The sequence below is a fragment of the Paramisgurnus dabryanus genome, chromosome 22 (genome assembly GCF_030506205.2).
Source record: "Paramisgurnus dabryanus chromosome 22, PD_genome_1.1, whole genome shotgun sequence".
NCBI classification, from domain to species: domain Eukaryota; kingdom Metazoa; phylum Chordata; class Actinopteri; order Cypriniformes; family Cobitidae; genus Paramisgurnus; species Paramisgurnus dabryanus.
Genome location: NC_133358.1, coordinates 18,746,462 through 18,758,475, shown reverse-complemented (window position 1 = coordinate 18,758,475; position 12,014 = coordinate 18,746,462). Strand labels below are relative to the sequence as shown.

The 12,014-nt window shown below is 35.8% G+C and overlaps 1 protein-coding gene across 1 annotated transcript in view; it reads left to right on the top strand.

Annotated features, from left to right (window-relative positions):
- The window catches only part of cntnap2a (contactin associated protein 2a), a 431,066-nt gene that overhangs the window by 184,355 nt on the left and 234,697 nt on the right, over nt 1-12,014 (top strand). Inside the window, exon 3 of the mRNA XM_065258074.1 lies at nt 9,251-9,444. Coding sequence (XP_065114146.1) covers nt 9,251-9,444 — 194 coding nt within the window. The remainder of the gene's footprint in view (nt 1-9,250; nt 9,445-12,014) is intronic.

The window sequence follows — 12,014 nt, the reverse complement described above, 5'->3', positions numbered from 1 at the left end:
CCATTTTGCTGATCTCCGGGTCTGGCGGTACCACTTTTAGCATCAGTGTTGGGAGTAACGCATTACAAAATATAATATATTACAGTAATATATTAGTTTTTGCTGTAATGCAGTAATATAACGCATTACTAATAAAATGTTGGTAATATTTTATTCGTTACAGTCTTAGTAACGAGCGCGTTACAACAATGCATTTCAAAAATAGACGTGTTATTTTATTTTTTTTATTTTTGACCAATGCGCGCGACCAGCATCCACACAGCACAGGAAAAAGCTGCGGTTAAAATAGTAATGGCTGCGTCCCAAACAGCATACTTCCATACTATATTGTAGGCTAAAAGCACTACTTCTCGTACTCTTTGCCTACTATATAGAATGGAGGTAGGCGGTTTGGGACGTAGCGTGTGTCTGTTTCCAGGTGCTGTATGCAGCATGTTCATTTTGTCTTTAATTTTGTATTTGACGTGTTTCTTAAAGAGCCGAGGGAAGTCCGCGGCTGTATAAGCATTGACTAAAGTGGTCGCAATCAGGTTCGGTAGCGCCGCATACGCAAAATTCTGTTAATGAGAGCACTAAGTAAAAGCAGCAGAAAGTTTCTATCGGTCTCCTGTGCTGCTTGAACCTCAGAATTAAAGAGACTTTTCGAAATCTTGCCAGTAAAATCCATTTCACCACACCAGCATAACAAGGTAAGCTAACGTTGCTATGGTTCAGGCCATATACATAATAGATTGCTAGGCTATTCCTATGCTATCTACAGTTTTATTACAAAGAGAAACCTAAACTACAACATAACATTAATGTAGACTTAAACATGAATATTTAAATAGTACATTTAAACATCACTGGTTAAAGTTTTTACCAGCCTTTGTATGGGAACCTATATTCATTGTTTGGCAAAAAGCAGTGTTCCTCTGTTTGTCTGTGTTTTATTAAGCAATTATATGTTAACCTACATGTAATCCTTATATTGTACTGAAATGAGCTGTATTCCTTGAGGCCTGATCCTCCAATAGCCCTTTTTGATAAGTTGTGTCAACCCAGTGCATGCCAGGTTTGTGCTGTGAATCTGAATTAAAAGTGAATTAAAGAATAGAAATGAAAAGAGGTTGCGTGTCTTGCCATGTTATTAGTCTATAGGTTGCATTATAGTGGGCTCTAGCTTTATTGTGTTTGGTATGTCTACCATCATTTACCAGACTTTTACCAGATCATTTTGTCCATGTTTATGACTCTGACAGTCATTGTTACTGTTTTTTGCCATAAGTCTTCACTGTGCCTATTCAAAGCTCGAGGGCCAACACATAACTTCTAGATTTATAAGCATCCATAAACTACATTTTAACATTTTATAATGCCTAGTCATACTTCTGTTATCTTGATGAAAGTAACTCAAAAGTAATGCAAAAGTAGTGTAACTCATTACAGTTCAGAGTCAGGAATATTATAATGTTACTAATTACTTTCAAATGACAGTAATTTGTAATATATAATGTATTACACTTTGGAAGTAACTTGCCCAACACTGTTTAGCATAGCTTAGCATAATCCATTGAATCTGAGACCATTAGAATCGCACAAAAAATAATCAAAGAGTTTTGATATTTTTTAAAACTGGACTCTTCTGTAGTTACATCGTGTACTAAGACTGACAGACAATTAAAAGTTGTGATTTTCTAGGCAGATATGGCTAGGAACTATACTCTCATTCTGGCGTAATAATTAACTCTTTCACCGCCAGAGTTTTAAAAAAAAAGTTGCCAGCCAACGCCAGCGTTTTTCATGATTTTCACTAAAGTTTAATGCCTTCAAGAAAATGTTCTTCTTTAAATATATAAACATACTATATACCAAATGAAAGAACAGACCCTCTGCTTTCAAAAAAAAAAAAAACGTTTCATCCTACCTTCAGTGGTTCTTTTCTAATCAGCTTTTGAATATGGTTAGGTTTTTGCAAAAACACCACATTTTGAGCAAAAAGCAGAGATAATTCCATTTTTGTGACGGACTTTTCATAGAGATCCCATTCTGAGTGATCTTTAAAACAGACACGGAAATGCAGCCACTTGCCATAGGGCAATACTTCTGGGTTTAAAAAGTTGCGGAACGCCTGGTGGATAATAGCGGTATTGCGGAAAGACGGAAAATCTCGTCATTGGCAGGGAGGCGTTGGCCGCGAAAGAGTTAAGGACGTAGTGATATTTACCACTGCCCGAAAAAAGACCCTTAGTAACTTTCAATAGCAGGGGACTATTTTCAGGTACTGTGTAATATCACTACGCCTGCTGCAGCCATGTTACAGCAGCAAAATCCTTAATTATTACGCCGGAATGAGAGTATAGTTCCTAGCCATATCTGCCTAGAAATTTTTTTAATTTTTTCGTCTGTCTTAGTACACAATGTAACTACATAAGAGTCAAGTTTTAAATAGGAAAAATATTAAAACAATACTAATGGTCTAATCAGAATCAATAGATTATACTAAGCTATGCTAAAAGTGGTAGCGCCAGCCCCGGAGATCAGCTGAATGAATTCCAAAACGGTAAAAATCTAATGTTTAACTCTAAGGGAGCTGAAAAGGTACACTCTAAAAAACAAACGGTGCTATATAGCACCAAAACAGTTGCTTTGGATCGTAACGATAGAAGAACCATTTTTAGTGCCATATAGCACCGGTGAAGAACCAGTGAAGCACCAGTGAAGCACCAGTGAAGCACCTGTGTAGAACCATATAGTGCTATGTAGAACCATATGTGGTGCTATATGGCCCCTATATGGTTCTACACTGGTGCTTCACTGGTGCTTCACTGGTTCTTCACCGGTGCTATATGGCACTAAAATGGTTCTTCTATTGTTACGATCCAAAGCAACTGTTTTGGTGCTATATAGCACCGTTTGTTTTTTTAGAGTGTATCCCTTTAAGGTATTTTCCAAGAATGAACAGTTTTGTAAAATCATTCATATGCACTGTGTACTACAGCTGTCACTGGGGCAGTACCAATTAAAATGGTCCTAATATGTATCATTAGGAACAGATATGTATAAATTTGGCATCAATATGTACCTTTGAGATACTCATTAGGTGCAAATCTCAACAGCACTTCTTAAAAGGGTACATCTGGGGTGACCATTTTTTTTGACAGTGTGATTAAAACATACAGTATACTATAAGGTATTGGAGTATATTAGGAAAACGAGAACTGACCAAGTCTAAAAGACAAAATGAACTGCAGCATTAGGTCAACGCACACTCAATTATTTCCATATAACCAAAATCCAAACTCAATTACCAGACTCAATTTACAGTAATATCATATCACCAGACCTCTGCTGATCCTCCCAGTACATCATCTATGTGAAGCTGCCGTGCCGTGGTCGACTCTCATTCGGCTGGAGGGTCGTCTATTTAGCAGCTGTTCATCTGTGAGATGAGTCAGAGGAAAAGGTCAAATCTCCCTTCCGCAGAAACCTGTTTGCCCCTCACAGCTGGTATGTGGGGAAACAAAATGTCCTGTTGGAAACTAATGAGAGGGAGGGATGTGAGAAACTGAGGTGAATGACAAAGGGGAGAGAGATGTGAGCAGTGATCCATGTCTTTTAGTTCCTCTTAACTTTACATTCAAGTAGACATTTGTTTCTAGGATTATCTTACTCTTTGTCCGTAAGATATTTACTACACAGGCTTATACTGTAAAAATGTTTTGTTAGGTAACCTTTTAAGAAAACTGTTACATTAAAAAAAGAAAAGTATATTTTAATATACACTGTTAGAAAAAATTAGCTAGCTGTCACTGGAGCAGTACCCTTTAAAGGGGACATTTCACAAGACTTTTAAAGTACCCTAGAGTATGTATGTTTTAGGTCAAAATATCAAAGAGATAATTTATTATAGCATGTTAAAATTGCCACTTTGTATGTGTGAGCAAAAATGTGCCGTTTTTGGGTGTTCTTTTAAATGCAAATGAGGTGAACTCTGGACTAAATGTGAATGCTGTGGGTGGATAGTGCCGATTAAGTGTGACATCACAGTGGAGCCAAACGTCAATTACCATTTTTTTTCACATGCTTGCAGAGAGTGGTTTACCAAAACTAAGTTACTTAGTTGATCTTTTGTTTTACATTTTTAGGTTGATAGAAGCACAGGGGACCCAGTTATAGCACTTAACTCTTTCCCCGCCAGCATTTTTTTTTTAAGGTGCCAGCCAGTGCCAGTGCCAATTTTCACAAAAGTTGCCTTAACTTTTCTTCTTTAAATATCTAAACATACAATATATCAAATAAAATAACAGACCCTCTGTTTTGAAAAAAACCTTTCATTCTACATTCATTAGTTCTCTTTTTAACACCTCTTCAAAAACACAAAATTTTCAGCAAAAAAAGCTGAGATAATTAAATTTTTGTAAAAGACTTCTGAAAGAGATCAGATGTAGGGCGATCCTTAAAACATACCCAGAGTTCTTTCTCTTTCACGTGAAGGGTTACCTACGGGTTGCATAAGTTGCGGAAAGACTGAAATTCTCTTCATTGGCAGGGAAGTCCCTTTTTCTCTTAATTGACAAGATAACTCGTCAATGGCGAGGAAAGAGTTAAACATGGAAAAAGTTGGATTTTCATGATATGTCCCCTTTAAAAATCCTAGTATATATCATTTAGGTACAGATATGTATACATTTTGGTACCAATATGTACCTTTTTGTATTAATATGCATTATTTGGGAACAGTACTGTATGTATAAACTCTATAGACCCTTTTACAGCTCACGTGTTCAAATAGCCTGCGCGCGCATTTGGGCAACGGAAGTGGTGTTATTCCCCATTGGTTCTAACGTGGTAGCAACTCAGAAAGTTTATTAAAACGGTTTCCCAGCATCAAATTGTCTGGTTGTTGCGTTTGGTTGCACAAATATAATATACTAATATATGTATATATGTATCTGGCAACTTTATTTTTGGCCATCTGCTAACGTCTTCTATCCACTCCCCTATAGTACACGGATCTGGTAGCTGTGTTGAAAATGTGCATAAAGTCAACTTTTTTAAAATAACTTACTGTTTGTGTTGCTTCACTTTTGATTCTTACGATACTTCCGTTGCCTAAATGCGCGCGCATACGCTGCCACGTCATCATTGTGTACAAACAGTAAAAGGGTCTATAGGAACAAAGGCGTACTTTTGAAAGTGTACTGCCCCAGTGACAGATAGGGATCATTTTTACTAAAAGTGTAACTAAATCACATTAGGATTCAACAAAATTGACCATTCTGTCATTACAAAAAAAAACATGCTGTTATTTTGTGGAGCACAAAAGGATCATGCTTTCTATTTTAAGCTATTTTTCATCCAACGAAAGTACAGATTGCACTATGCTGTCAAAAGCTTGATGTATTTTAATATTTACCTGGTCTAGGTTCACTTCTTCAAAAAAGCTGACTGACTTCTCCTGAAAGTTTTATATTGACTTTGCACTTTTTTTTGCTCTGTGATGTCATGCAGATAAAATTAAATTTAGATGAATGTTTAATCTAAGCTTGATGGACAAGTTTTAATAATGTATGTTTCTCCCCCGACATAAAATGTTTAACTGGGGCCAAACTTCAAGCAACTGCAGTAACAGCATTTTAATCACGAGGTCAAACATATTACTCTTTGATTCATATGCAATGTACTCCCATCAATATTGGACCTTACCGGGTTGGTCTATGCCTGCGGCTTTCTGTATCTCATATCACATGTATTAGGAACTAACAACGATATTACCCTGCAAATGTTAATATTTCCATCATCTATATGCAAATAAATCTGAATATAGCTTATTAAAAATGGATTAAGGGAAAATAATATATGAATAGGCATAACAAATCTGTTATCAGTGACATAAACATTTGCTGACCTTTCTCACTTTAATGGAAAATTTATAGGCAAAGGGCAAACACCTACACCAAAAAAGTATAATTTATCATCTCTATATTCAGTCCTTCCAGAAAAACGTGAATATGCGATCGCTTGATTTAAAGCATAATCAGCCAAAGTCCGTATATTTAGGTGCATTTTTTCAAATACGCCGCACTTTCGCAGCATAAATTTAGATTTCATAATCCGCGCATTTTGTAGCAAAAATCACATATAGCTTAGCAGAAAGTTGAAAAATTTTGCATTTACCTCACACAAGTGCAGCCATGTCCCCTGTTGCCATTGGGATTATTATGAAGTGATGTGATTATGTGACATGAACATCATTGAAAAGCCACCAAAGCTGCAAACAGTTTTTGCAAGTTCCCGCAATTTTTTCGAGTTCCCGTAATTTCATTACATAAAATTGCATAATTATCTCACATATTCCATCGCATTTTTTAAGAATACATGCCGTAAGATCAAGGATTTTTGCCCGCAACAATTAAAAAAAAAAAAACTCAGCGTTTTTCTGGAAGGACTGCATATTGTGTTATCATCACAAAGTCCTGTTTACATCTATAAAGTTGCATAGAGATCCCACAGGCAGCATTTAGACAAAAAAATGCATTGCAATTCTTAGCCATTTGATTTCCTTGTTTTATCAGCGGCATCTGGGATTGTTTTTATTATTATTATTATTTTTTTATTTTTTTTTAACTGACCATGGCTCTAAAACTCAATGTGCTGTGTTGTCTTGGGGAGCATGTTTTTTTTCTCTGTCTCGGTGGCTGGTGTCCTTCTAGTGCCCTTTCCTTTGCTCTCTTTATCACATCTGAACATCTGCCTTGGTGGCAGCATGCAGGTGGCAGTGAAGTGGACGTCCCCTGACTCCCTCGCAGTCTCTTAAGCTGCCGCCTTGCACTGATCCCTGGACAAGCTAATCTACTGACCCCCTGTTTATGTTTCTCTGTTTCTCTCTCTCTGGCTGTATTCAGTGCGGCATTCTGCCTTATTTCTACCATGCATGTAATTGGTGATATAAAGGGAGTGGAATTGTTTCTAAATATAGGCGTTGCATTTGTGACCCTGTCTGTGAAACCAGGCTAAGGTCTAATAATGTAATTATGAAATGAGCATCAAAGTTTGATTTCACATGGTCTAAGTCAATAGCAAAGATATCAAGGTTATATTTTCACAGAATGTTCTTTACACTATGTAGAAAACAGTAAATCACAAAAAAGCCTTAGCTGAGTTTTCACAGGCAGAGCCCCAGTTTAAGGTCCAACCACTCTTCTAATAGTGTTTTTTGTATTATATGTGAAAACAAACAATGCAACTACTTTTTCAATGCAATAGATATCATGAACTTACAATGAAGAATACTTCTAGTTCATGTCAGTTCATGTTAAGTTCAGAACGTACTAATACATTTTCAGACTGATCTCACAGAAAGTTGTGTTATAGTCTCGAAAATTTGATTAATGTATTTGTGTCCATGGTACGCAATTCAGATTTTTTGCACCTTGAGCACAAATGTCTATTTCGTGTCACAGAGAATGAATTTCTATAAATAGACTTTCTTTTTCATTTCATTTTATGTATTGTTTTCTCATATTTTCTTCTATTTTTTATCATTTGTCGCTTGGGGTTTGGGTTAGATTAGAGGTTTGCGTTAGTATGTACTTTTAGTGGTTTCTACATGTTTTTCTTCCGCTTTTAAAACTGTTCTTGTCTGGAGTTGGGGTTAGAGTTGTGTTTGGGTTAGGATGTCTAAAAATGTAACAAAAGTGATCCTACCCCAAGCGACAATGGTAAGAAAATTGGAAAAAACAATGTGAAAACAATACATAAAATAAAACGAAAAATAAAGTCGTGCCATGGACATGAAAAACTATTTACAGAAATTCGGAGTAACACCAACATTAATTTGTGCTCAACGCACGAAAAAAGCTGAATTTTGTGCCATGGACACAAATAAATTGATCTAATTTTATACTCTATAGACTTTAACACGACTTGCCGTGAGATCATGTTGTACATTTTTAAACATTAAAGTTTTTAACATTAAAGAGTTCACCCAAAAACCAAAACTTAGTTATTTTTTTCTCACCCTTATTTCGTTTGATGCCCCAATGTCTTTCTTTGTTCATCAGAATCCACACCATAGTCCGTTTACGGAAGTTGCGCCACTAGACGGCCATGTTTGCAATGCCTCCGGGCTGTTATGTCAGCCATGCATGGCTAAAGTCCTATCTACTTGAATGGTGAAAGATATGTGCCAGTAAAACCCCCACTAAAGTCGCATAATCTAATTTTATGATTAACAGCGCCAAAGTCGTCAAGACCATAAAAATGACAAAATATGTAATTTGTGATTATTGCTGTAAATGACAGATTTAAAACTAAGCCTTTGATATACATTACTTAAACTTTTATTATAACCTGAACATTTCTGAAATTCATTATTTTATTGACACCATGCTTTATTGTCTGGCAAAAAAATCCTAAACTTGGCTTCTTAATACCTAAAAATTTTACTTTGATCCTTATAAAGGTTCTTATATCATTTGTTTCAGGAACCTATAAGTGAAAGTAAAAACTGTACAGAGCCCCTCCCACACTGAACTGTCAGTCTTTATCAATTGATGAGTGGTTCTTTTAACTAGGAGGCGGGACTTCCATGAGGCAGTCCCCATCCACTCCTAGTACCCAGAAAACTCTTCAAGTTTCAATAATGACCCAAAAGTGTTAAACAAATAACTCCCTAAAGTTTGAAGAGCCACTTCTATAATAACAAGAAAACCCAAAACAATTATGTTAGCCAATGCATTTACTAATATTAATACATTATATACAATCTATGTACAAGGCTTTTTAATTCACACCACTATATTTTTGTTCTATTTTAATCACGGTTGTCACTGAAGTCTCCAGGCGGTCAGTTAATTAAATATCTTGTAATTCTTGAATATTACAGGTTGAATTTACGGCATGTATCGTTCCTTTAAATGTCCCTGTTATAAATGTCTAAGAGCCTCCAGCTAGAGTCACAAATAAAGCATCTGTATGGGAGTCTGTTCTCTAAGACGACTACGAGACAGATTGTTTTCAGAGATGCCGCATACGAAGATCGGCTTAAATAGAGCAGGTGCAGTGCACAGCAGCAGATAAATCTATAAATGCTGACTTTGTTAAATTCTCAGTTTGTACCCCTAAGAACACAAAAGCATACCTAACATTTACAGAAAACCAACAAGATTTGTTCCTGTTCTGTTTTTCTCTGGTCTGTGTGTGAACCAAACGCAAACAGATTTTAGATCAATATAACAAGCAATGGAGTATCGTGTGTTTTCTCCAGGCGCTGGAGGCTGGTCTCCACTGGACAGTGATCATTATCAGTGGCTGCAGGTTGACCTGGGAAGCAGGAAACAGGTCACAGCTGTTGCCACACAGGGTCGATATAGCAGCTCTGATTGGACAACACGCTACCGACTTCTGTACAGTGACACAACCAGGAACTGGAAACCATACCATCAAGATGGCAACATCTGGGTGAGTACCATATTAGGATTCTTAAAAAAAAATTCAAGCCTGTCACTAAAACTGTCACCAAAATCGTGTACTTTTTTAAATTGAATTAGACAAATACAATTTGCAAGAATTTCAAGTGCCTTTGACAATAACAAAATGTACATTTTTGACCATTTTCAAAACAAATACCATTTTGTACAAATCCCCCTGTAGTCGAAAATTGTATTCTTTAAAACTCCCTTAAAGGGGACATTTCACGAGGCTTTTTAAGATGTAAAATAAATATTTGGTGTCCCCAGAGTACATGTGAAGGTCTAGCTCAAATTTTTACTGTATGTAGATAATTTATTATAACAATGTTAAAATCGCCACTTTGTCGGTGTGATCAAAAATTTGCCTTTTGGGTGTGTCCTTTAAAATGCAAATGAGCTTAACTCTGCACTACATGGCAGTGCTGTGGTTGGATAGTGCAGACTAAGGGGCGGTATTATCCCCTTCTGACATCACAGGGGGAGCCAAATTTTTGTGACCTATTTTTTCACACGCTTGCAGAGAATGGTTTACCTAAACTAAGGTTCTGGGTTGATGTTTTTCACATTTTCTAGGTTGCTAAAAGCACTGAGGACCCAATTATAGCACTTGGAAAAAGTTAGATTTTCGTGATATGTATATTTTAAATATGTAGATGATATATTTAATTTTATTTTTATGTGAAATTAATATATTGACTCTATATTTAATACTATTTGTAGAACCATGAATATGCAAATTGCACCCCACTCAGTCACACCAATTTGGATAACCTGATCCACTTAGTCAATATGTTGACAGGATTGGTTACAACATGCTTGTGACCTAGAAAACAGGAGCGATTACAAATCACGTTTTGAGACTGTCTTTGGTAAACTGGTTATATGAAGAAAATACTGCACTCAAAATCAATGGTAATGAAATTGCACATGGTTTGTCTTAACCTCTTAAGACCCGAGCTTTGGTTTGGCTTGCATTTTAGATTTTTTCCAGCTATTTGGGGTCAGGAGGAACCAATAAATATAATAACCAAATATTTTTCTTTGAACATGAAGCAGTGTGATTGCACGTTTGTGTACAACAGGTTCCAGTTACACAGAATTAAGTATTGTGGTGCAAACAACAAAAAAATATGATGTCCACGTATGTGGACACACCAGGGCTTAGGAGGATAAAACATATTAAAAACACAACATAGACATACACATAACATTAATACTCGATTTTCACCACAGGGGGACTTTAAAATAGACATTAAATAAGCACATTAAGTATTATAGAGATTTTTAACAGTGAAAAAATAAAACCTTGCTGGATGGGTAACAGGGTTGCGACGTTGGGGTTAGGGGCAGAGCTGGGGTGGGGTGTCGTTATTGTTTTTTTATGATTACACTGTAAACAACGTGGTTTTGCAAGTTAATTCAACCTACTATTTTATGTTTTAGCTTGTGGAAAGTTGACATAACTTATAAAATCAAGTTCATTTTGTCAGTTAAAGTAACATAAAAATACATGTTGATTTGACAAAAATGCTGCATATTTTTTACAGTGTAGGATATTATGTAAAAATGTTCCATCCTGTACAGATTTTTTGTATTTTACCTATCGTAAATATATCAAAACTTTATTTTTGTGAATGGATGCAGTTGAAATTTATTATTGATTTTTTATTTATTTTTTTTGCACCCACAGAATCAAGATTTCAAAATAGTTGTATCTCGGCCAAATATTGTCCTGTCCTTACAAACCATACAACATGATGTATAAATCTCGATTTCAAAAAATGTACCCTTATTGTCAACTTATTGGGTATGAATGGGGTGGAGATGTTTGGATATATGTACAGGTAAATTCACTTAAAACACTTTAGCAACAACCCAACAACAGTGAAAAAATAAAACCTTGCTGGATGGGTAACAGGGTTGCGCATTTATCACTCAGTAGGGGCTTGCCAGTTTGAGACCAAATTTTATTTTGTTGTCATTAATAGAAATATAATTAAAAAAAAGAATGGAGCAAACATTTTTGCCTTTTTACTTATAAAAAGTAAAAAAAGTCCTGTGTACTGTCAAAAGTTACAAAATGTGACAGTGCCCAACACTATATCATGGCAATTTAAACAGATTTTACATGGTGGCTAATTCTATTATTAATTTGTAAGACCACATTCATACATTTTTAGCCATTGCCCCTGTGACATTGGGTTTAGGGGAGTTAGGGGTGGGGTGTCATTATTGTTTTTTTATGATAATCGTACATTTTTGCACAAATTCATATGATTTAGCCACTTGTAAAATACGAATTCTCATGAGATCAGGCCTCCCTGCCTGTGAAACCTCATCTTAAGAAAATTCTGTGGAAATGTAACCTTGATATCTTTAAATTTGACTGAGTAAGGTCATGTCAAAGATTAAAGTTAATGTAAAATTAATGGGCGAATTCAAACTTTGATCCTCGTAATCTCATAATTAGAATAGAGACTTTCGTCTGGTTTTCACACACAGGGTCACAAATATGCTCTTACATATGTCAAATAATTCAGTTTAATGGTTGTTTAACAA